The sequence below is a fragment of the Colossoma macropomum genome, unplaced genomic scaffold (assembly GCF_904425465.1).
Source record: "Colossoma macropomum unplaced genomic scaffold, Colossoma_macropomum, whole genome shotgun sequence".
NCBI lineage: Eukaryota > Metazoa > Chordata > Actinopteri > Characiformes > Serrasalmidae > Colossoma > Colossoma macropomum.
In genome coordinates this window covers 10,474,047-10,501,504 of record NW_023494805.1, presented here as the reverse complement: position 1 = coordinate 10,501,504, position 27,458 = coordinate 10,474,047, and the positions used below count along the sequence as shown (strand labels likewise).

General features: G+C 38.4%; 1 protein-coding gene across 1 annotated transcript in view; it reads right to left on the bottom strand.

Annotated features, from left to right (window-relative positions):
* Nucleotides 1-27,458, bottom strand: part of cacna1eb (calcium channel, voltage-dependent, R type, alpha 1E subunit b) — an 83,997-nt gene that overhangs the window by 49,517 nt on the left and 7,022 nt on the right. The window contains 6 exon segments of the mRNA XM_036596742.1: nt 1,134-1,249; nt 2,873-2,976; nt 4,482-4,672; nt 5,323-5,481; nt 7,012-7,115; nt 25,562-25,701. Of these exon segments, the coding sequence (XP_036452635.1) occupies nt 1,134-1,249; nt 2,873-2,976; nt 4,482-4,672; nt 5,323-5,481; nt 7,012-7,115; nt 25,562-25,701 (814 nt within the window).

Sequence of the window (27,458 nt, the reverse complement as noted above, 5' to 3'; positions counted from 1 at the left end):
ACACTGCCACGCTCACCTGCACTCTCTCAGCTCAGGTAGTGGGAGTGCAGGCTGGGGGAGGGACAGCACCCGTTTGTGTGTGTGGGGGCTCTGAGCTAAATCTTTTAGCAGGACCAGGATATACACAATTAATCTGAACTCCCACTAACAAGAAAGACAGAGCACTCACTGTTATGGGGATTAGTAGATTGAGTGATTGATTAATTGATTAATTAATTGATTGAATGATGGATTAACTCAATTAGTGACAGGCTGATTGACTGTTTATTTGATTGCTTGCATAAGTGATTGATTAATTGCTCTTGTGATCGATTGACTGATTGATTCATTGATTGGCCAACTTATTTAATTAATGAAATAAATTAGTGATGTACTTAGTTAGTTTTAATTTAATTGTTGATTGATTGATTGATTGATTGATTGAGTTACTGAGTTACTGAGTTACTGAGTTACTAAATTTACTGGTTGTTTGGTTATTTGGTTGCTTCGTTGGTTGGTTGGTTGATTAGTTGATTTGTTGGTTGATTGAATATTTGACTAATTGTTTAATAAACTGGTTGATTGATTGATGAATTACCCATTTGAGTGACTGACTGATTGATTGATTGATTGATTGATTGAGAATAGACAGCTGATATTTTATGCACAACACAGCTACAATGACTGAATCATAACACAAATAAAACAAATAAATACCTTTAATCAATTAGTTAAAATAGAAGAAACTGAATGTGGTTGGGATTAATTGAATTGTGAGAAGCAGAATTTTAAACTATAATGCATAATCTAACTTCAAATCCAGTCATTCCAGTGGATGATCTCTGATGTTTAAACCACTCTCAGACATTAGTGTCTGTGTTCAACCAAATCCCTCAGCAGACGTTTACAACAGAAGGTCAGCAATCCAGGTCTTCTCTGTGCTTCTTTCTATGCAGCAACCTCCTTATCCTGCAAGTAGCCTTCTCACTTTCAGTCATGACGAAGTCAGCGAGGGCATCTTAAAACCAGGGCAAGACTCAAAAGGCAAACTCATGCTCCTCTGGGCTGCATGTGAAGAGGATTCAGAACAGCAGGCAGCCTTTTGAATGGGGTAGATATGTAACGTTTAGAGTGAGTTAACATGTTTTCAGTACCAGCTCGGTCGATCCAGGCACGGTAGCCGTTGAGTTCCCTCTCCACCTGCTGCTGCCGCCTGAGCTTCATGAAGGCTCGCCGGTTCTCCACCCTCTCTCTCTCTTTAGCAAACTCACTGTGGAGAATAGAGGACACATCGGACAGCATGACACACAGACAATTTGAAAAAACAAGCATGTTAGGACAGTTTAATGATGGGTTACTATTACTGGACTTGTACTCTGTCATGTTTTGCATTCTATGTTGTTCACATGGGGAAACCCATGACCTCTCTTTCTGGATACTATGAGGATTTCAAAAATACAACATGTCCCTGATTTAGATCCACTTTAACTTGTCACATTGTTTGTTCAAACACATTAACAAGGACAGGCATTCCACTAATTAACTTTTAATGAGTCACACAGTAATTAGATGATGTAATCATCTATTTTTCCAGTGTTCTAATGTTCTAAATGCAAAATACTTGGTTGAAGGACATTTCAAAATATATATATTTTTAAAATAGGACTTTTATTTTGGAAATAAATGTACACATAGGCATCAGTGCCACTGTTCACATTTGTCTTGGAAACAAAGATCAAGCATCTAAGCATAAGCCTTTTGATGATGTGTATTAGGATTACAAAAATCATACATTCAGTGAGGTACAGTAGTGTGCAAAAGTCAGAGACCACTCTTCATTTATTTAATTTCCATATCATCCACTTGCATTAAGGAAAGGGAAGTCAAAGGAAAATAAGTTAAAAAAGCAGGAGTTTCCAAAACTGAAGTTCAAAATGCTGAAAATATATAGAGAAAATTAGTGTGCAACACCTGGTAGACCTATCCATTGACCTATCCAACCGAAAATCCTTTCCAGCACTGTTTTTTATATATATACATACATATATATATATATATACATATATATATATATACACACCACTCCAGGCAAGTGTGCTCACTGCCCCCTAATGTGTGCGCTCACTAGTGTGCATGTGAACACACTTGCCCGGAGCAGTGGGCAGCCCTATCCACAGCACCCAGGGAGGAGTTGGGGTTTAGGTGCCTTGTTCAAGGGCACTTCAGTCACGAATTGTCGGCTGAGGGGATCAAATTGGCAGTCTTCTGGTCACAAGGCTGGTTCCCTAACCTCCAGCCCAAGACTGCCCCCCAACATATACATATACATATATATATATATATATATATATATATATATATGTGCAAACACAGTTGGCTAATCGTTCTGATTCTGAGAGAGAGGAGAAAATCAAGTTGCTTCAGATCTGAAAAAATCCACAGGTGTTTCTGTCCATCCTTCCACTGTGAGAAGACAACTCAACACTATGGGTCTGAAAGGATGTGTCGCTGAAAAGAAGCCTCACTGAGAAAAGGAGAACATCACTGAATGTGTTTGTATTACTTGGATTGTGACGATTGAACTTTGGATGTGTGAAAACATATTCCTGGAGATTTATTTCAAAAACTGAAAGCAAGTCTCCTGAAAAGAATGGAATAAAAGTAAAGAGTGCACACAGTAAACACTGAAAAAAAATATATTTAGCTGTTGAGACTTCGGTGTCTTTTTCTGTTAAATATGTTGTCAGTTTTTTTCCTGAGGCTGAAAAAAGAATAACTTGTGCTTAATGACAATTTTCACTGGAAATGAAACAAGTGAAGGGTGGTCTCTGACTTTTGCACAGTACTGTATTTCCAAACTTTTGACCTGTATTACACAGTGTAAGATCCTCACCCTGAGAGAACACCCAGAACCAGGTTCAGCACGAAGAAGGAGCCAATAATGATGAGAGGAATGAAGTACATCCAGTTCCATGTGGGACCCAGTGCGTCATTAGTCTGAGGAGATATCGGACAACAGACACATTATTAGCCCCTGCCTGGAGAGTTTCTAGACAATGATGGAAGGCCTAAATCAGTAATTCACAAAAGGAACTATGACATCTCCAGAACTAGCTCTGAGTCCATTAACATTGCTTAAATGATGTCATCTTATATTGTGTTTTGGTGGACAGATTTGTCTGTACCAGGTGTCCATCGTGGTACCAGACAAATGCCCCGCAGTTCCTGCTTTAAGGATGAACAAGAGTTTAAATTCAATCTCATAAATACAAAAGATCCATCCACCCTCCCACAGTGTTCCTGATGAACCTGTGTTGGTGTAGGTCTCCTCGCAGTGTAACAACTCTCTCTCAACATAAACAAACATCATCCGCTGAATGAACATTAGTATCATTTTCTTTAAAATATTAAAAAAAAATGTATATGTAAGGGTTTGTCAACCACATATATATTAGCTATAGCTTTAACAAATGTTTACTGGAGATTCTTGAGTACTAGATAATTTAATTCAGAATTAAATCTAGTCCATGGCTATGAAAACTGCCCTAAATGTTTTACTACAGTAGTTATAATAAAAAAATATATTATAAGAGAGATCACAGCTGTTGTAAAATACACTAGATATACACATATGACCACACTCATCTATTAAAAATGTATTAAAACATCTGTATCATGAAAATGGAATTTATTATAGTATTTAAACACTGTTAACGTTTCAAAATGTACAGTTTACTCCTCAGTCCATACAGTCCATGTATGGAAACAAAGCTGCAAATACAGTTCCATTTTGCATTTGTTGTTTTTTATGATGCTATGAAAAACAATGGATTTGCATCTTTACCTATTCAGCCTACAGCAGTTTTGCTTCACAAATTTACACTATAGTTATGAGCAATGTTTCAACCTGAAACTGCTTTTGAATGAGGCACAATACAAGACAGCCAATCAGAACAGAGGTCATTTACATATATCAGTCTTAAAAGCACAGTAACAAAAACAGCCTGGTTAATTCGAAAGGATAAAGAGAGGTTGGAAATGGTTATGACTGTTTTTCATATATGAACCCACACAAATCTGTGGACCATATGGAAAAAATAAAAGTAAAATACAGGATATGTGCCAAGACGTTAGAAAATGAATTCATAAGCTACAGTTAAGGAAAGAATTGTTTAGTGTGGTTGTTACTGAAAATATATAAAATTATTTTTTAAATCTTGGTATAGCTTATAATGTATTTTATTGCTGTTTTCTAAGAGCAAAAAGCAATATTTTATATCGCTGCCTAACAACACCCTTTAACCATGGTTAAAACCACAATACATGGCAGCTGGTGGCTTGGTACAGGTAAACTTTGTTTTTGTTAATGATAAATCCCTAGAAATGATGTTTGTGGAGATTTTCTGTTGAAAACCAGTTTTAGTAATGAATGAAGTCTAATCTGATGTCGAAAATGGCTCTGGATGAATGTATTCAGTTGATAAAGAATGAGGTAAGCTTACATTGTAGAGCACAGCAGTCCAGCCCTCCATGGTGATGCACTGGAACACTGTGAGCACTGCAAAGAGGATGTTATCGAATTGGGTGATGCCGTCGTTTGGCCCGATCCACGTCCCGTTGCAGTCGTACTTCTCCGGACACTTTCGCACTCCACAGGCAAACTCCACCTCTGACGAGTCCAGCGTTTCGTTCTCTGACCAACACAACAAGATATAATTGTACTCACTTACATTTACCAGGTTTACCAGGTTTACAGTACAGTAGAAACATCTTAGGCTATCCTGTGAAACAAGTAGCAAGATGCCCTTAATATATTGTGAGAAACGCTTATTGTCAATCACCATCAAGGTCTATTTTTAAATGTTAAAAAATGTTAATAAATGTTTATTTGCTTGGACAAACACTACTTGACAGACGTCACATTAGCACTTTTTCTTTTCTGATAGTGAGAGCAGTTTTCAAGCCTTGAGTATCTGCTGATACCAATACCAAGCTAATATTTGCTTTTTGAAGGGCAGCTTTTCAATTTTCCTTTCCTTTCCTAGTCCAGAGAGTACACATATGGAAACTAAGCTGCAAAAACAGCCTGTTTTGAACTTGCTGTTTTTGTGATGTCACAAAAAATAATTATTTTACATAATTTACATATAATAGCCTTTTTAGCCTAAAGTATTTTAGCCATTTAGCCACCCACGCTGAAGTCTGAATAAGGCAAAATAAACAATTTTGTGACTGGCCTAAGACGCATATTGTACCATACACTATGCTTGTAATTGATCAGTATTGTATTATTGTGCATCAGTATCATTTTATGTGAGTGGTATATGCAGGGATGGCTCTGACCGAGGATACTGGGAATGGGCAGGCAGGTGTGATGGAGCTTCCCACTGTAGAACTCCAGGCCGATGATGGCGAACATCAAGATGGCAAAGAAGAGGAGGAGGCCAATCTGTAGCAGCGGCACCATCGCTTTGATGATGGACTTCAAAACGATCTGCAAACCTGACATATGACGTCAGAGGGGGTCACACACACAGCTGTTGCTTCAAGACCTCATTATTGCAGGATTTGCCACAACACAGATATAGAAAAAATGGTGTGCAATTACATGTACTATATTACTGATGCAAGAGCTATAAAAATGCATTGATGCATCGTTACGCATCCGAATGAGGCAATTTCAACTGCAGCAATTTTGTTATGTAATCTAAGCAATAGTGGAAAGCAGGACACGATTTAATACATTTTGGTTTTGCTGAATAATTTTAGGGGTATTTGAGCTAGATTCATATTTTCTACATATGAGTAACATACACATCTCTTCCACAGATGAAAATAACAACATTGTTTCTAGCACCTACTGAATACGTACAGATCAGCCAAAAACATTGAGAGTGCAAATGTTACAACTTACACCACAGGTAGGCTTTAATGGTTGTAGTAGTTTTAATATTCACCGCAGTGTCTGGTAGTTTGATGCTAACACAATTAAGTCAATACAATTCTATGTATTTTAAAACAGACTTTCCAGCCTAAATACATAAAAATATACGCATCAAATTGAATATTATCAGAAAAAGAGACCATGTTCAAGGCATTTTTGACTCCAAAGCAGAAGTGCTAATATCAGCACCATAATATGTAAATATATTTTACGTACATGGCATTTGTAGTACGTTTTTGATGAATCTGTGCAAAAAGACTTAAAAATTAAAGACTTAAAAAGACTTAAAAATTAGCTATTTTGATTTTATATAGGGGGCATACGGACTTCTCTCATTGATTACTTCGGGAGGGCTGGTTGTAACATTGTGGAGGCTACTAGCTATAGCTGTACTGGCTAGCTCTCACTGTGAGTTATCTACATGCTTGAAAATGATGCTGTATTACAGCCACTATTACAGAGTGATTAAAATAGATGTGAATTCTGGGATCTCAGCAACTGAAAAACACTTGTGTTAAAAAAAATTACTTTTATGTTACAAAGCAGGGTGAATCTTGAGAAGTAGGCCTGTCCAATCTGACCAATTGCTTTTAAATTTTGCAGATGACATTGCTATGGGAATACGCTAAGATTACCAAACGCATGATCTGCTGGAACACGTGTAGCTGCATAAAATGTCATATGTATTATGTATTTTTGAAAATTACTATTCTGAATTGCACCAAAATAACTGAAGAGCTGATTCAAATGGTGAATTTTGAGATTGCATTGATGCACTGAATCATTTTCTAAAGAATCGTTTCCACTAACGTTCACACAATCCTGCTGTAATGAATTTGTGAATACGTGAACGCAGTTAGGATCTGAAATTAAAGGGCGGTCATTCGTTTCTCTGTTTGGCCGCTGATGAAGGCGGCCGGCTTATTAGGGAGATCAATGATAAGATATTCTAAGGAGGGCTATTTATAGTGAGCAGGATGTAATTGTTATTAATGAAAGAAACTGGGGAGTGAGCTGCTCGGTCAGAATTCCTGCGGCTGGTTTGAGCTCCGTGCTGAGGATTCGTGAGACTAGTTGGAACTACTCACTGGGGATTCCTGAGACTAGTTTGAGGGGCCTCAGGACTCGCACTGCTCTCAGAGTCCTCAGATCCACCGGGATGTTCATGTGAGCTCCAGCAGTGGCCAGAATCCTGCAGTCAGAACAATAAATCACACACACAAACACACATACACACACATCTCGTCACTGACCTAGTTCCAAATATCCCCCCACCAAAACCTAGAGCACAACAACCTATTGTGGCTATAACAGAGAGGACCTTTTAATAGAAACCATACTCACATTACAGGCATTCATATGCTTATACATGGCATGTGGGCTCAATAAGAGATGACAGAAAGGGAAAAGAGGATGAATACATAATTAGGTCAATGCCAGGAGAATCGCAGCATAGTGAGAGAAAGCAGAGTAGTTTGCAGTAAAATAATGCTAACAAATGCACAGCATCATTTTTTCTCCAATGCTGGTAATAACAGGTTAGCGCTAATTTAGCAAAACATGAAGCTCCATATGCTTAGCTTTCAATTATCAACGTTTCAGCCAAATGGCATTGATCGCAAACATTTCAGTCACAAACCAGCAGAGCGATAGCAGAACAACGCTTCTACACTTTGTTGGAATACAGCTATCACGCATAAACATGCTCAAATATGTACACAAACATAGTGACCAGTCCAAGAGATAGACAGCAACAGAGAAACAGACAGTGATAGCAGTAGAAAGAGAGTCACAGTGGTAGAGAATGAGTGTGCGCTGAGTGGGAGAACCAAGAAAAGGATGTGCATGGAGGCGTAGCAGGGTGTTAAGCCTCCGAACAAAAGCCGTGTGACTGAATGTGCAACAGTCTCAAGGTTATGAATCCAACTAGAACATTCAGTGGGTTTGTTCTTCTCTACGTGTACCACTGTGTACACACAGCTTGAGCTGGGAACATAAAAAACACTGGAAATTGTAACAATTCCTTAGAAACGTCCACCCCCTAGTGCAGGGTAGGGAAGAGCATTCTGGCTAGTTCTGGTATTGAGTATCCGTAAGAGTTCATGAATGGATATCTGGTTAACCCAGCTAACCTCAAGAGACAAACATCAGCAAAAAAGAAAGAAAAATCCTGAAATTAACCCTGTTGAAAAATAGTATGCATTCAATGCTGGTCAAAGCTGTTTTCTGCTGGTCTGGTGCTGGTTTAGCTGGTCACCCAGCACGGAGGGGCATGTCTGAAATTTACCAATGCTGAGCCCATCCATAGTTGTACATATTTTGAATAGGGATAACGAATAACAGTACATAACAAAATTATTTTTCTGTTTTAACTGTTTTAATTTTACTGCAGAATGTTACTGTCAAAACCCAAAATTGATTGGTCAGGCCCTCAGGCGGCACTGCATTAAAAACACAATTCTGTAGCGTAAATTACTGCACGGGCTCAGTAACACGTCCAAACACTAAGTTAAATCTCTACCATGCATAGAAGAAACCAAATATGAACAGGGTCCAAAAACTCTTTCCTGAGCTTATTTAAGATGGACTGAGGCAAAGTGGAAAAGTGTCCTGTGGTCTGAAGAACCAAATTTCAAAAATTCTTTTTGGAAATCATGGACACTGTGTTCTCCGGGCCAAAGACTAGAGGGACCATCAGGCTTGTTATCAGTGCACAGTTAAAAAGCCAGCATCTGTGATGGTATAGGGGTGCATTAGTACACTTGGTATGGGTGATGCTCATCTGTGAACGACCCATTAACGCTGAAACACTGTGGGCAGTCCAGGCCTGTCACCCACTAAAAACATTTGGTGCATTATGAAACAAATATGACAAAGGAGACCCTGAACTGTTGAGCAGCTGAAATCCTATATCAAGCCAAAATGGGAAACATTTCACTTTCAACACTACAGCAATTGGTCTCCTCAGTTCCCAAGCGCTTACAGGGTGTTGTTGAATGAAGAGATGATGCAGTACAGTGGTAAATATGCCTCTGTCCCACCTTATTGAACTACGTTGCTGGCATCAAATTCAAAATGGGCATATATTTTTCAAAAAACTATTTAATTTCTTAGTTTTCTCATTTGATATTTTGTCTTCATACTAATTTCAATTAAATATAGTGTTTAAATAATGTGCAATCGGTTTTATTTACATTTTGCACAGTGTCCCAACTTTTTTGGAAACCGGGTTGTAATTAGCAAATTCAGCTACCTTCATGTGCACCCATTGCTGACACAAGTGTTCAACTGCAGAGTTTGTATGACCTCCACAGAGAGCATAGAGCAGTTGCACATGACCAAGGTCACTATTCTCAATAACAGACATCAGCTAGAGGGATATAAAGCCCGCAGCAATGGGCTGTGGAACAGTGGAACTGTGTTCTTTGGTGTGATGGAACTCCATCCAGTTCCACTGGTATGAGTTGGAGTGATCCAGACCTAATCATTCAACATCAGTACCTGATCTCCCTACTGCTCTTGTGGAATGTAATCAAACCCTCACAGCAATGTTCAAACACCTAGTGGACAAACTTCCCAGAAGAGTAGAGCCTGTTACAGCAGCAAAAGGGGACAAACTCCCTATTAACACCCTTGATTGCAGAAGAAACATTGGATGAGGTATCTATAAACATTTGTCTTTCAACATTAATCTATTCACAATATTTACACATATTATTTAAAATGTTAAAAATGATCAGTGTATTGTTTGGAGTCAGTGAAAGTATTCAGTCATAATGACTTCAGAAAAGCCCACAAAGAAATCTAACAGTCTGAAACAATAGCCCTGTTTGGAACAGCAGCGCCCGGGGACAGAATAAGCATGCAGAAACACAAGCAGTTCAGGTAAGGTTGGGTGAAACAGAGCACAAGGACATGAGCTGAATTATTGCAGGATCCATGCAAGGACAGAGGACTGACTGCCCTCTATTAATCACCCAGCACCAAACTGCACTAAAACTGCCCACAAATAACTATAACTATCATATCAGTAAAACAACCGAGGACAAATTCAAATGCAGTTCTAATTATAACAGAGGTCTAATACTAATTTCTGACTCATGACCGGAAGGTCACTGGTTTGATCCCCTGAGCCGACAGTATGTGCTGAAGTGTCCTCGAGTAAGGAACCTAAACCCTAACTGCTCCCCAGGCGCTGTGGATAGGGCTGCCCACTGCCCTGGGCAAGTGTGCTCACTGCCCCCTAGTGTGCGTGTTTGTGTTCACTAATGTGTATGTTGGTGTTTCACTGCACAGATGGGTTAAATGTGGCGGTGAACTTTCCCTGTTGTGGGATTAATAAAGGGTAACTTAACTTAATCCCTATTATAATGAAATAATTCATAATTCTGTTTAAGTTCTAATTCTATGTTTGATGCAGTTCTAATTCTAACTGAGTTTTAATTCTACTTCTAATGAAATTCTAATTCTATTTGAGTTCTAACTCTAATGGAGTTTGCATTCCAATGAGTTTAATTTTATTTCTCATAGGGTTCTTGTTCTAATCATACTGGAGCTCTCATTCTAATTTTAGAGAATTTTAACTCTAAAGGAGAATTCTAATCCTAATGCTGTTCTGATTCTAATGAGTAAGAATTTTAATCCTAATAGGGTTCTAATTCTAATCCTACTAGAGCTCCTATTCTAATTCATGTGGAGTTCTCCTTCTAATGGAGATCTAATGATAATGATGTTCAGTATGTAATTCTAATAACATTCTGGAGTTCTAATTCTGATTGAGTTCTCATTCTAATGAACTTTCATACCTACCTTGTTTAGTGCAAACCTATCAAACCTCCACCTTTATTTGGGTCTGCACCAAAGAACTGAACCATGGTCCACCAAAAACTGTGGGACCATGGCTCAGTTTGCTGCTGCTGTGAACACATATTTTCAATGATCCACACCAAAACAAGGGAATTCAACACCAGAGCATGCTTTTCTCTCCTTATAGCAGCACTTCAGCACTGTATGGTCTGCATAATCTGCCTGTTTTAATGTCTGACTCTTGACAGACGCTCGTATCGTTCCTGCAGCATGAGCTGCTGCTAATAACAGCAGACCAGCCATAAAATAATAGTGAAGCATGATCCATTGCTTTTGGCACACGGATCGCGGAATGCATTTTTGGCCAAGCATCGGCAACCTGATTGGTTCCATTCAAATTGGCAAACCAATCATAAACAAACAGATTTCGAGTAAGGTTTGTTATTATCGCTTTCATTGTAATACACATAGACAGTAAGCGTCTCTATTTTCTATTTTTCTATTTGCATGGTTGCGACTTTGAGTTCCCTGCTGAAAAACAGCATAGACCAGCATGCATTCCATGCTGCTTTAAGCTGGTTTATGCTGGTCTAGTGCTGGTTTAGCTGGTCACCCAGCATGGTCATGCTAGTTTTGCTAGTGACCAGCCAGAGTTCAAGCTTTAACAGAAGGAGTTTTTTTTAAAAAAGCCACTTGCAGACCTGCTGTGAGCTTAAAATACTGTATTTAAACTAGAACTTTCCTCAGAATCAACTATAGTTCTGAGCTAAGTCCGCAAGCTTGGCACCAACCATCTGTGAATGAGGAGAATTATCTTACAGCTGTTTTTTTTTTCAAATTCTACAGATCAAATCAAAACGTTTGTAAACATACTGTTTGTAAACATGTGGATAACTTGTGTCAATGGTAACAGCTCAATTAACGGCACAATTTCCAATAAATTCAAACATAACAGACAAAATAGTAACAATAACAATAAAATGTTGTTGTGTTTGCGGCTGTAACGTCAAATGTACCCAATTATGTAATGGATTTGCTTAAGTTTTTCCAGTTTTCCTGTGTTCAAAAGCGGTTGAATTTGCTCTAAGTAGCATTAACCCCAGTGAGGAATCCTCTGTCTTTGCAGTTGAAGCCAACGACAACTTGAATTATTTACTTTTCCAGATGAAGATGCCAAGAACTATTACATGAACAATAAGAGAACCAGAATGTAAACTAGGACAGTATGGTGATGTGACAGTGGGTGTTTTTAGAATTATTACTTTGTGGAGTTCAACAATAGGCATAAGCTAAAAGAAGGTAATGCTACCACAGAATGAGTGTTTTTGCTCATTTTTGTGCTCAGCAGAAGCTTTGTTTGATTCTAAACACGATCATGTGTAAACGCAGATTTGTGTGAGTATGTGTACAGACTAGTGCAGTGCATTGTTTCATACTGGCCAGTAAGTTAAGCTAACTGGCAAACATAATGGATAATTAGTCAAACTAGATACTATTAGCTACTTAAAATGACCAAAAAGACTACTAAATTGTTAATCGTGGTTATTATAAACGGTTCTAGCTGTCTCTCTTTTTCTCTATCAGGTGGAAAATGAACAGGTTCATGACTATACAACATAAATTACTTATTGACCTTAGAAGGTCAGTTTTAAAACAATAACTATCTATTTTTACTCCATGTTGGTGAAGTGAGTCTCAGAATTAGTACAAAATCCTGCTGATTTATATATATATATATATATATATATATATATATATATATATATGTGCTGTTTTGTTATACACACCGTATACCACAATGTCACACATTCATTTTCTATGGCACAAAGAGGACGTGTTCATCATGAGTACTTCACCACATCCTCTCTATCTCTCAGCGTTACAAGAAACAATTTAATTCAAAATGAAATGGTGCTACTATGTAAGTTACATTTTATTATGTATCATTACTGCTATGCCTCTCAAATGTGACAAGCTCAGCCAAACCATTCAGCCCACATTTCTTAAGGCCATTTAGCGAGCTCAGTCATTTTTCCAGCATTTGCTGAAGGCTTTGACGAATTAAGGATTGCAGAGCGAACGTGCGAGCTGTGATTGTTCTGAGTCTCTCATGGTAACATCAGCCAACAATGCTGCCTCTCTTTCAGAATCCGAATGAAAAAACAGTGTACCTGACACGTCCAAGCCTCAATTCCTAACATGAACAGAATTTGCCCTCTCCCACACACATACACCTACACACCGCACAGCAATGAGCTGTGAGAGGCCAAGGCAAAATCAGGAGGGAGGGGGGAGGATGGTAATATCAACACCAAGTGGTGAATCATCAACATAACTGTAGCAGATGCACCGTATTTGCTATATTTTGTACTTGAAGGATTGAGTTTTTAACATAGCATGAACATTTAACGGAGACGCACTTCACGCGTGGCTTTCTAATGAGGGCTATCTTCAGACTAATTGGCCGCCACCGCCGTCAAAAGGCTCCAGTTTTAGTCATTTTGCAGGCTCTGCACAAACAGTAGCACTCCATTTGCTCTTTAACGACGCTTAGCGCGGAGACTTTATTTATTTCAGCTGACTGTGGAACACTTACTCAGATTCGCAAAAATGACTCAGACGCTCAGTTCCAACAGAGAAGTCAGTCAGCTCTTTCACTCATATTCAGCTACAGTCTTGGGAGAAATGTGAACGATATGATAAACAATGTATTTGAGAAATAGCAACGTCACTGCTTTCATATCTAAATCTCGTAACACCTTTTTTTTCCAGCTCCTAATTATTTCACACCATGTAAAAATGTCAGCAGCCCTTTACATTGTAAAACAGTTTAGTGTGAAAAAGACCCAAAATAAATGGTCCAGACTTCAGAATAAAATCTCATTGCATTTTATACATTGGGCCTGTCAAAATTTAGCCCTTGCAACAATAAACATTATTTGCATGGCATGGCATTGTTTAATACCCTTTATTTAAAGTGAAGGGGTCACTAAAACATAAATAAGCACAGTTTGGCTTGTAATATAAAAGGTTGTACAAAATAAAATAGATAATGATAAACTGATAATCCAAAAAAGGTGGAATGGTTCATAAATGTTATTTCATTAGAGAGGCTCAATTATTATACAATTGCCTGCTCACAATTATTTTAGCTGATAGCTGATAGCAGCTATTTTCCACAGTTTGTAGCCTTTACAACAATGCTGTTGGTTTGGGGCAAATCAGGTTAAATAAAAAGAAGCAGAAACGCCTTTGTTGCGACACGTCATAGGTCATATGACAACAAACGTTCACTCTTCTGACTGTTTTTACACCATTAGAGGGCAGCACTGAGTGATGTTTGTGTATTTGTGCTCAGCCTCTCATCAGATTGGGAGCTACTAAGTAACCACAGCTAGGAGGTTAAACAGCTAATAAGCCAAGTTGGTGACTCAGGCCTGCCCTTTAACAGCTGCATACAATGAACAGAAAATCATGATTAAATGGTTGATCACAGTTATTTATATGGCAATTAATTGTCAGCAAAAATGTTATCATTGTGATAGACAACGTACTTTAAATTGGTCCAACCTCCTTTAGTTACCGTTGCTATGTCCACTAAACTTTCAGCTCAGGTAAAGTTCTGTCCACTTGACAGCCATCTTGGTAACACTCCCCAGTCAGTTTTTTCCAGTCATACAAGACGAGGCTTCTGTCTCTTTGAATGGGGAGAGAAACTAGCCAGGTTAACATTTCCAAAGCATATTTGTTTTTGACGAAAACAGAATAAATAATTTGTATTGTTTGGCTTAATGCACTTTTTTTTTCTTTTAAGCTTGTTTGGCTACTGCATATGTTCATATCTCCGCAAAGAGGAGGAGATTTGTCCTGCTTGTGGATCAACCAGCAAGCCAATTGGCTAATTTTACTGAAGAACAGGATTTTTTAGTTGCTAGGCAGCTAAAAGGGCAAATTTTCATGTCTAACATGGAGGAGGTTTGAGCCACGGGGGATAAGTTACCCTTTCAGATGAGCTAACGCTAAAGCTAACACTAGAGCCATCTGGTGGAATGCTGGATGCTGAGTCGGACACATTGTCCTGTACACATCGTTTTTATGAAATGTAAATAATTCCACATATATAACAGCATTCAAATTCATCTTTACACAGCCAGTATTATAAATGCACACTGTACAGTCCTGTAGTTAGTTAGTTAAATAAGAAAAGCTACCTGATCTTAATATTGTTCTGCAATATTATTTATCTTTAGACATCACAGTAAAATGAGCATTAGAATGCTGTAACATCGGCATAGAGTCAGAGTCAAGTAATACCATGATTTCACTCTGAGAAGTGCTCTTTATTAAACACCAGGGCAGAAAGGCACACACAAAGCGCTGAACTAGCAGGGGAGGTCACTGCCAGTCAGAGGCTTCACCCTGACAGTAGACACCCAACACAAAACACACAAACAGCACACATCCCCCAACAAAGAATAACACCATAAACACGTGCCTTTAACTGACAAACAACAACATAAACAACATTTAAGTCTCCCCAACCAGACAAATGTGACGTCAAAACAGTAGTGAAAGCTGAAAAGAATCAAAACTAAAGGATCATTTGTGTATCTACATTTTATATCATGCTACATATAATTAAAAACTCAAGTGTAGTCCAGATTGGGAGAAACGCTAATAAACTGGCCTAGTTGCAGTGATGGTCACACAGGACTGGCAGCCTCTGCTATAAGAGGCTTACCAAAGCTTACAGTGAGCCAAATGAAAGAATCATATCTTTAGCTGACAGGCAAAGAGTTTTCATTGCAAAACTGTTCAAGTATTTTCTGCCGTTAGGTACAATTTATGAATTTTTCAGCATCAGAAAAAATGAAGAAAACATATATTTAGTGAAAAAAATCTCAACAATTAAATATATCACGTTTATCAGTGTTTATTTTGTCCACACTTTGCATTAGCTATTGTGCTTTGGGCTACACTAGAGGCTCAGTAAGCAAGTAGCACCAACCTTATAAGTATTTAACAGTATAAAGTACCAAACACAAGTCAGAGAACACCCTTCACTTATTTAATTTCTGGTCAAAAATGACCACTAAATGAAAATTATTAAAGGTTTAGCATTAGGAAAAAGGCAGAAAAAAGACAGAAATAAGAAGTAAACGACACAGAATCCTCAAACCTGAAATAGAATATCTATTTTTCAGTATTTCGTGTGTCCACCCTTTACTTTTATTACAGCTTCCATTCTTTTTAGGAGGCTTGATTTAATTTTTTCAAAGTAATCTGCCGGGCTTTTTTTCCACACCTCCAAAGTTCAGTCTTGAAGTTGCATTTTCTGCTTCTCACAATCTGAGTAATCCCACACACATCCAAAGATGTTGAGGTCTGGACTCTGGGGTGGTCAGTCTGTTGTTCTGAGAACAGCAGCAGCTTCTTTGTTTGATCTGAAAATATATATCTTTTTTGTCTGTTTCCTTTTCTCCTCTCATTCAAAGATGAATGCTTTAAGCGCTGTTTATCTGATGGGGACAGTTTTGGTGGTCAACCAGGTCTTCCAGGTGGTTGTTAGGAGTCCCGTTTCTTCTACCTCTTTTAATCCTTTTTTAAAACTCCAGTTTTGGGAGCTCCTTTTTTTCACTTATTTTTCTTTGACATTCCACTTTGTTGTGCAAGTGGATTATCTCCTCAGAAGATTATCTCCTGAAAAATTAAAACTTCACAGGACTTCACAGGCTTTCTGGCTAGAAATTAAACTGATGAAGGCTGGTCTCAGACTTGTGCACAGTACTATGTAATTCCTTAAACGTCAGGGGGTTAATTTACTGAAAACATGAGCCACATAACAGCAGTAGAAGACAGCAACAGTGTAGCAGAAGTGCCTGTGCAGACTTTGCCCTCATTCTAGGCTCTCCCTGATGTACCGCTATGCACTAAATATTCTAGAATCGACCTTGCTGAAAAACCTCCCGCAAAGCCCAGCACACCTTTTAGCTCTCAGAGCCAAACTTTACTAATTTAAGAACATTTCTGAAGCAGGATCAGCTGTTTTTAGCAGCTTATCAGTCTCACACTCCAATAGGAAAAGCATACTGAAGAAAAATAGCTCGGCCCACCCAAGGGAAACCCAAACCACCACCAGGGGAGCATTTAAGCAAACGCAAGTTGTGCCAATAAAAGGCCATTATCTTGAAACGAGCCATACGGTATACCGAAATGTGAAGTTTCTTCACGCGCGTTCCCCTCAGACCTGAGAGCGAAAAAATATCAAATTAGCTCTGCGTCTCTGCAGATTTGCTCGCAGCAATTCATTAATTCCAGATGAAATGACAGCCGCGAGCTGTGGCCCACTGGCCTTGTTTCTAGTCCCAGCTGACTGGAGTGACACATGTGTAGTTTTCTTTTAAGTCTGACTTACTTTTACTGTGTTGAAGGAGGGCAAACGTGTGGTAGAAGAAAGTGTGTCAAGCTGCATACGGGGGAAATTGGGTTAGATTTCAAAGCTGAAGGATCATGCTAATAAGGGGCAAATGTGAGATTAGAGACAAGGGCTCTGAAACGAGGGGACAAGTGGACACCTGCAGTGCCCAGCACTGAAGTGGTTTCACATTGATTTCACAACTAATAACAGAGGGACAGGGCTTTATAATAACATTGTTTAATAAACCATTAACTGACCATTAATGGCTGTGAACAAATTAATAGTTAATCAGAATTTGAAAATGAACAAATGTTTATAAATAAGAGTTCACGTAGTTGTTGACATGTAATTTCATGTTTATAAATGCTGGACACAGTGCACCCCATCAGTACATGCATACAAATCATCACAGCAAATTACTGAAATGCTTAACTTTTTAAAAGTCATATAAGCTTTATATATTATATATATATATATATATATATATATATATATATAATCTATTTGATACAAGAAATAAAGTATTAGAATGTACGCAAATATTCACACATTGCACCTCTATTATGGAGGGATCTAAAGAGCACCTGATTCCCAAATCACAAATGACCTCCTCTTCTCGTTCTACACCCAGTAGTGGTACCCGGGCAATGCTGAATATTTGAAAAATTGCAAAGATCAACAGCACGTTGCTCAGGCTGAGCCACATGACATGTACTACTCCGTAGAAAGGTCTATAACTAAAGAATGCATATTTGACACCCATCTGTTAACAGAAGTAATAACTTCACATATGAGTTATCTACTTACTTAGCTATATGATATTCATTATAAAATAAATACAATATAAAATAAATACATATAAGTACAAAGCTTATGTCATTAGAAAGTTATACATCTCAGTAATTCACTGTGATGATTTGTGTACATGTACTGATGTACAACTCATTGTTTAATAATGAGGGGGGAGGTTAAATGTGCAGAAAAACACCTTGTATTTATGTGGACAGTCATTTTTAAACATTTGTACATTTTCAAATTCTAATGAACCCCTTAACAAGTCATGGGTGGCAGGCCCAAAGTTTTATTGCTCCTTTAGTTTGTATTGAAGGCCCTGTAGTTACAGAACAATAAGCCTTTGTATGATTTAAACCTTGAATGTTAAGGGGTAAACAAATGTTTTTGTTCACAGCTATTAATGGTCAGTTAATGATTTATTAAAGAAGGTTATTATTAAGTAACTACTATAAACTAGTCAGTAACAAAAAAAAAAGCAAGAATACACTGCATTGTGTTCAAAACAGCTAAAACTAGCTTTTCCTTCAAGTTAAATGAGAGCCTGACCAAAGAGAAGGCATCCTCACTATTGATTGGTCAGCTGCGGATGATGTATGGTGTATTTTCGAGGCGCCTAGCGGAAATGTTGACTTTTTTTATATCGCTGCTGTCAGAACAAAACCTCCATTTTTGTTTTTGAAAATAACTGTTGCATTTTACATTGTGTGTTAATTTCAGGAAGAATGGACCAACAGAACGGCCAAAACTATAGTTGGAAAAAATTCTGGCTCCATTCCAAGTGTATTATGTATTTTCCTTCTCCTGTAAAGTTAGCATTTTGGAGATACAAGGTTTTGTGCATTGAGGAGAGCTTTTCAGTCATAGACAACAATAAAACGAAGTGTGCTTGAGACAGAAAAGACATCATCTAAATGCTCCCTTAGGGAACCAAAAGTGGTTCTTCTATGGCACTATGCAAAGAACCCTCTTGGCACCTTTATTTTTAAGTGTTCAAGGAAAAATTATAGACAAACTGTGAAAATAACATCACTTATGTGTCATTAAAGCAGCCTGCCTACCCTAACACTTCTAAACTGCATTATACGAACAGAGTGCCTTCAGACTCACAGTCAGGGTTTTGGCTGAGTTTCGCTTCATCTCGTCTGCTGCACGTCTGACATGACTAGACCTTTGCCAAAATTCTGTTTGGAAGGCAAAAGCCTCTCTTTCAAATCAGCTCTGTTTAACCTTGAGCAGTTTGCAAGCTAAATTACATTAGAATGGGTCTTCATAAATCTATTCATCCTTAAATTTACATAATATGGGCCTACCATGAATCAAATGGAGCCCAAATGGAACTCATGGGTAAATAACTCCATAGTGAAATCTGTTCGATGTCAAATGTTAAATATGTCATCACTTCCACTACATATCCAGGAATGAATGGACACCACCTAAAGCCTAAAGTGGTAATTTATTCACAAAATGTCCAGATTGGGCTTTTAAAGTACGCTTCAGTGATTTCTTCATGTCACCCACCTCCACACCTCCACCAACAGTGCGATGGCCCCATATGTGGAGAGTTCCCTCAGCCTGCCCTGCCAATGCCAGCTGTCATTCTCTCCCACTTGAAGCCTCCATTGAATCAGGAATTTTAAGCTCTAATAAAATAAATCACCACTACTGATTTGTTTTAATCAATAAATCAGTTCTTTATCCACATCCTATAATACAATGAGTGTATTTATATGCATCTGATCATAATCAGATTTCTGCATTTATCTGATTATTCAGATGGTCATGTAAACAGCATAGATCTTAGATCTGAGTAAGGTTTAGAAATCTGATTAAGATATCTGATAAAGAGAGCTGGATTTTAGCTCAGTAATCAGATTTCTCAGTGTATGTAAACTCTTACTCTAATTTCTTTCAGATTTCTCAGTCTGCACATGTGTGAAAATAGACGGCGGTGCCGGAAATAAGCGAGCAGCTTTGGTGCAAGATGCATCAAAACACTTCTGGAGCAACGCTGAAACCAACTACATGCTTGACGGAATGAAGGATTTAAATCTTCTAGATGATGTTTGTTCATATTTTCAGGTAAAACGGTTCAATATTAAAAAAAAGCTGCAGCATGAAGTTTGAGTTTTACATTACATTTACGTCATGTCTTCTTCTGTGAGTTTACTGACTGGTTGCAAAACAGAAATCTGATTACTGCCTGACTCATGTAGACCTGGAGTTTCCCCATTATCTGATTACTCAAGTGCGTGAAAATGCATTGATCCGATTACTGACAAAATCTGATTTTCTGCAGTTATTGGATTATTAAGTGCATGTAAATGCACTCAATGTTGCTCTTACAGCAGTTGAGGCAAAGGAAAGCAGCTACACAGTATTTTACATCTACCAATACTCAACTCAACTAATTATGTTAATGATTTCATCTGTTCAGGAAACCTAAAAGACTTTGCAAATCCTTAGAAGTCAGCTGAAACATTTCCAATTCATAAAGCACAAGGAATGCAAATGTCTGAGTTTGATACCTCAGCTCCAGCTTGCTTTTACTGCTTGCTGCTTTTAGACTAATTATGTAACACTATATAAGAATATTTAACTCTAAGGCCCTGTTTATACCTGGTTTAACATCTGCCTTGAGAGATCAGGGGCCTGTGTCACAAAACAAGTCCTGCTTAGACAGGGTTGCTGACTTTACTATGCAAAACAACCAGTAAATCTTCACAGGTCTTCATAATTGTAATATGTAATGACAATAAAGGTAAAATAGTAAGGAAAAAAGTTTTATTGTGGACTATTTTGCCTTAGAACATCAGAAATGTACCTCTCCACCATGAATGGATGAAAAAAATATGTTGTAAGCCAAAACCTTCCCTCAGACCTGTCATAAAACTATGTCTCAGGCCTCGGACAAAGTATTTATAACTACTTAATGCAATAACTTTCTGTAAAGTCGCTCTCAGAGACATTAAACTCTTCAGATGTCTCGTTCCTATCACCACCACTGCGAATAAATCTGACTTGGTACATTTCTCTAGAATGGGGCATTTCACATCAAACTGCTCTAAATGACTTTGTTTACATCTTAAACATTTATTTATACTGATCATTTTTGTATTTAAAATATGTGATATTTCTCTTTAACAACATGGTTTGTTTCCTCTGCTGAAAAGTAACATTTTTCATGTGATTGACACCACAAACATCACATAAACAAAAAAGTGACCCAAGAAATGACTTCTGACTTACTGTCAGAAACTGAGCTTTGATTGGTCCAAGAGCTTTTTATGATCCAAAATCCAGAGTTTAACCTGCCTTAGAGCAGGTTAGTCCTGCAGAATAAGTTGCCATGGTGATGCAAACCATCGTCTACAACAGAAAATCCAGGGATAGACTGAACTAAGCTTAAAGTTAGCAGGCTGAGCAAGAAATGCAGCTTAGTGAGACAGGATCTGATCACAAGTGGACAGTGATGTGTATAGCCAGTTACACTTAACACTTCCATGGGTCTTAAATGCATCTCCAGTGAACACTTGTCATTGAATCTGACCACCTCTGAAGACACACTGGACCCTGTTTACGTCCGTCTTGTACTCAGCACTGTCTCCTTATGATCGGAACACCCAGGTTGCATGTTAATGCCAGGTGTGAACAGAGTCTAAGTGAGTAAATAAGCTCATGTGTAAAGGAAATTCAAATACTTCAAAAGGGTCAGAAAGTGAGAAAGGCCACAACCAGCTTATTTCATTTCATCAGTAACAAACTGTATTCTGAAAGAAGTTACATGTAGTCTGTTTTAGTTCATAAATTGCAAGACATACAAAACTCTGCGCAGTCAAGTTTAATCAGTAAAAAGCCAGTGATGGCTGCAATGCTCAAACCAAAAGACTAAGCTAAAAAAGAAGCACCCCAGTAGGTGGACAGGAGCACTCACTCAGAGCAAAGCCCATACCTTAAAATGCACCACTATTTATTAAGCCATGTCAGGAGCCACGGTAAAAATAAAAACCCACAGTACATCCAAAAGTATCCAGATACCCTTGCAATGAGTGAATTCAGCTACTTTAGTGTTCACCCATGGCTGGCACAGGGGTTTAGTTGCCCTCAAAGTTGCCCTATAATCTTCATAGAAAAGCACTGACCAATAGATTGGGATGCTCTGGACGGGGGATGGACAGCATGACCAATGCCAAGCATGGGCTAGAGGAGTATAAAGCTCCCCAGAGTTGGGCCATGGAGCAGTAGAACTGTGTTCTCTGCAGTGAAGGAGCTCCACAAAGTACCTTTGGGATGAGTTGGAGTGATGTTTGTCCAGAACTAATCATCCAACATCCGTTCCTGACCTTACTAATGCTCTTGCGGCTGAATGCCATCAAATCCTCGCAACAATGTTCCAACATCTACTCTTCCCAGAAGAGTAGAGGCTGTTACTGCATCATAGGAGGACCAAACTCCCTCATAACTAAGAGTCAGTATACAGACCTAACAGGTCTACACCAATCAATGTTGAATTTGATTGGTAAAAGTCAGACTTTATGTGCAGACTGCAGAAAATCTGCCCTGCTTAAGTCAGATATGCAGAAAAATCAGATTTGAGCTGCCTGTCTGAATAAAACCTCGCTTTTTCATAACTTTCTAACCAACCTGCATTCCTGTGGCAGTGTGAGAAAGTAATGAAGTGAGAATGAGGATGGTGGCTGTTGTGGCTGTGCAAAAAGAAAATTCAGAAATAACAAGAAACTTCCAGCTAGTTAAAGTCAGAACCCCCCTAACTCCCCTAACCCCCGCCCGCCCCGACCCAGTCAGAAATCAGTGCAGCTGGCAGCTCTGAGCACACTAACAACCTTCAAATAACACCCCCGCTGAAAAAAAACACTAACAGGTGACAGTGTTCTTCATTGCCAATTGCTAACTAGTGAGGTTCGAAGAGGGTTATGGGAAGGACAGCAAGGAGAAACTTTTGGGTAGGAAACCAGAGAAAGATCATAAGCCACCGAAGCAGGCCTTCCATGCAAAACTCACAATGCATGACAGTAAACAGCAAATCAACAAACTCTTGGAAGCCCCAGTATTTCCCACTCTGCAGGAGGCACAGGTAAAAACCACTTCCGCTTTTAGAAACCTTGATCAGACAGAGATAAAGAAGCGACTGCATTATCCAAGAACCACCCTGGTAATGATCCAGCCTTATTCAGAGCTACAGCAGCTTGGTCTGTCGCATGGATACCGGCAGAGCCCTCTGATGATGTCGCTTTTATATAAGCCGATCGAAAGGCGAGGAAGGGAGGGCAGGGTTCTGTGGGTGTTGGGGTGAGGTGGTGAAGTCAAACTGCTGAGCGCTTCTTTACAGCCAAGTTTGCATTTATCAGCAGAGAAAGAATCTCTGTATGAGCGGAGGAATATTTACTTGGCACGGTTCCTGTGACAAGATATCAGAAGTTCATCTTAAAAACACAAACCCTTCTTAGATTCTCTGCTAAATGAACTCACTAGATTCATATGTGTACCTCTTTTCTATATGAATAGAAAATATATTACATCAAGAAAATTGACCATTTGCAAAATAATGATTGACATGCCGCTCATCCAATCACTATCCTGCTAGAAAAAACAGCGTAGACCAGTATCGCTGGTCACCAGCAAAACCAGCATTTGTTGAGTTTTAGACGCTGGTATGTTAATATGCTGGTTAGCAGCAATAGAGATTAACATTGCTGTCGTCGCAAAACCCTGTATCTCGATTTTTGTCATTTTTCACTTTTGACATAATCTGAAAATGCCTGTTGCCCTTTACAGTTTATGTAAATATCATAATGAATAGACCAAAAGAAATGGCCCAGAATTACTTGGAAACAGTCTGGTTACATTAACTTACATTAAAAGTAAAGTATGTTTTTTCCTTCTCCTGTAAAGTTCATCATTTTGGAGATATTTGGTTTTGTTCCAAAAGCTGATCATCAGCAAAACCAGAATATTGTCACTGTCCAAAGAAAAAGAAGTATCTCCAAAATGGTAACTTTACAGCAGCGAGAAAAATAACTTTTAATGTAGTTTAATGTTTAACTTTTTTATTACTTTTAATGTAGGTCAATGGAAAGAGATGTCATTTTAATCAATGCTGTTGTATGAATGGTGTAGAAAAAAAAAACTGCCAAAATGGAGACATAAGTTGGCACCAAACCAGCACTAGACCAGCGTAAACCAGCTTAGACAAGCTTAGACCAGCACTGAATGCATGTTGGACTGTGCTGTTTTTTTCAGCAGGGTGCTCTCTAAAAGCAATTTCCTCCATCGAGTGACTAAATTAGTCAGAATCATTAGACTAAAAGGAACATTTCTGAGGAACATGTAATTCAGGCATGCAATAACCTTTTTACCTGGAGGCTGGAGCTGTTTTTATTTTATTCCTATAGCTGAAAAGTTTTAGACTAAACTCTTTGGAAGACCAAACTGTTAGGAACTATACCTGTTTGATCTGAGGTAATGTTAAGATCAGGTAGCTAACCCAGATAGTCAGCATACATTGGTCCACTGGCTTGATAAGGTCGACACCTCACTAACTGTTTGCCACTGCTGGTCCACCCTCGGACCACCCAGATTACTGTCCTGCATGCAAGCTCTAACTAGTTTTTAATCCTGCCAAACAGATTTTAAATGCACAGAGACTTTTATTTCAGAAAATAAACTTAGACAAATATTACAAACAACTGAGAGAAAAAAAAAATATGACTAGGTCTAATGTAAAATGGTTTTATAGAAAATGTTGTTGCTGACACTGTGCAAGATTAAAATTACTCACTAAACTAATTTAAAAAGCGAACTGGACTATGAGTGTTATGGACTGGACTATGAGGAATTTTGTCTATCACTCTGCTTAAACACTCGTAGGCCGTCCCGGAAAACGCTGAGCAAAACACCAGCGGACTACCAGCTTTGCCATCAGTGGGCCAACCGTGGACTACAATCCTCTTGCTATCAGGAAGGTTAGCTTTTCTTAACTGTTGACAGCCAGCTTAATAGATTAAACATGACTGCACAGTGTTTGTTTTAGCAATTAAAACATTCTGTGTAAAGATAAATATTAATGTACTCATACGTGAGCCACTGTTTATAATGTTTCATAAAACTTCACTAAAAAAAACCTTGTGTGTGTGAGACGATGAGTCTTCTTCACTATCACAGAGTAGCTCCAGCACTAGCTTTAGCTTTACCTATATCACTAGCTCTAGCTCAGCCAGTTCATTTTTGAAGAACAAAACATTTTGAAATGTGTCCTTCTAGATTTTCTTTTGTGCTACTGAACTTTTTAGTCTGTTTGCGTGCTACGAAGGCTACCAGGTGGCCTGAGATAAAAGTTTGACAAACATTGCAAGAGTAACTCAGTGAGGCGGGTCAGAATTTCGCCAAGGGTCAGTTATTCCCAAAAGTAAACTGACAAAATTGTCTTTATGTACTCTGATTATTCATGTGGAAATGATGTAAACATTTGAATCACATAAATTCTATGCATTGTTGTTTTTAAGAGTTCTAAACTTTTGCCTGAGGTAAAAAAAAGCTTCATTTGATAAGAGCTGGAAATGCATGAATGGAATCCACTAAAACATGAGCCAAATATGACTTACCCACTCAGCACTACGATAAAATCCATGACATTCCAGCCGTTCCTCAGGTAGGAGCCCTTATGGAAAACAAACCCCAGGGCCACCAGCTTGATGCCAGCTTCAAAACAGAAGATTCCAATAAAGTAGGGCTCTGTCTTCTCCTATTGGGGCGTAGACAAACAAATATAAATAAACAAACAAGAGTGGAATGAAGTTTCATCTAGCATATGATATCTAGCACAGCTAGGTGCCGTTGAGCATTTGTTTTTGCGTTCATGATACATTTATATGCCTTTATTAAAGCAATAGCTCTGTTAGAAGCTAATGTTGATGACAAATAGGAGCGAACAAACAACCACCAATTAGAATTATGCAAATGACATCATGCTAATTGGTGGCTAGTTTCCATTCACTTGATTGACCTTGCTTGAATATCTTGACCAAACATGCAAATGCATTAGCTACATTAGCATGTTTGGTCAAGCTATTATTTTAGCTCACAGAGGAGAGGACATAAGCACTTCATTTTTAAAGGGGCTCTCCAGCCTAAATTAAGAACTTAACCATCACCATATCTCCTGTAAACATGCTTAATTGCCTCTTACAGTGGTGTTGCAGTGGTCTCTAAAGCAAGATTTCTGGTTTAGAGACTAAGTAAACCCCCTTCTGATGATGTATCGTAAAGGTGGAGGTAAAGTTTGAAAGACTACAGGTGTTTTTTAGGATGGATACCTTGAGGTCAGTATACTATTATTTTTCCTCTAGCTTTGCCAGTCTTTCTGGAAAGGTGTAAATTGTTTTGACAGCAGGGGGTTCTCACCCCTCCTCTTCCATACCTCTTTGCTCACTAGCAGCTCAAAAGTATCCATATCCCAGAAATCCTAATTTTCTTTGCTACTGATAAAATAATATAGTTTATAAATATATACACACTGATCAGGCACAACATTATGACCACCTCCTTGTTTCTACACTCATTGTCCATTTTATCAGCTCCACTTACTATATAGGAGCACTTTGTAGTTCTACAGTTACAGAGTGGAGTCCATCTGTTTCTCTGCATACTTTGTTAGCCCCCTTTTACCCTGTTCTTCAGTGGTCAGGATCCCCATGGACCCTCACAGAGCAGGTACTATTTGGGTGGTGGATCATTCTCAGCACTGCAGTAACACTGATGTGGTGGTGGTGTGTTAGAGTGTGTTGTGCTGGTACGGTTGTATCACACACAGCAGTGCTGCTGGAGTTTTTAAACACCTCAGTGTCACTGCTGGACTGAGAATAGTCCACCAACCAAAAATATCCAGCCAACAGTGTCCTGTGGGCAGCGTCCTGTGACCACTGATGAAGGACTAGAGGATGACCAACACAAACTGTGCAGCAGCAGATGAGCTATCGTCTCTGTGTATATATATATATATATATATATATACACTTCTTTCCAAGTCATTTTGGGTCATTTATTTTTATATATATATATATCGTACCTTTACCTATAGTAACTTTAATAGTACAACACTATTAAAGTTAGACCGTTTCTGTGATGTCGCTAAAATCAATGCATTTATGTTATTATTCATTTTTTTTTATGATGCACAATCCATGGCTCGTTTACATATATCAGTCTGAACGGCACAGTATCAAAAACAGCCTGTTTAATTTTAAGGGATAAGAAGAAGTTAGACAAAGGCCATGTGTAAAAATGGATTATGACACAAATGTCATACATGGACTTAATGGGACAAAATAAAACGCAATAAAAATGTAGGACAAAAAGCCTGTAAAGACCAATTCTTTACATTTTTTAATCATTTCCACAGTTGCTTCACAGCACTGCTAAGTGTAAAACCCAGCATGAAGATATGATACCAGGATTTCTCATTACGTGACGTAGAGTACATGCATATATTTGCAGTTGCCG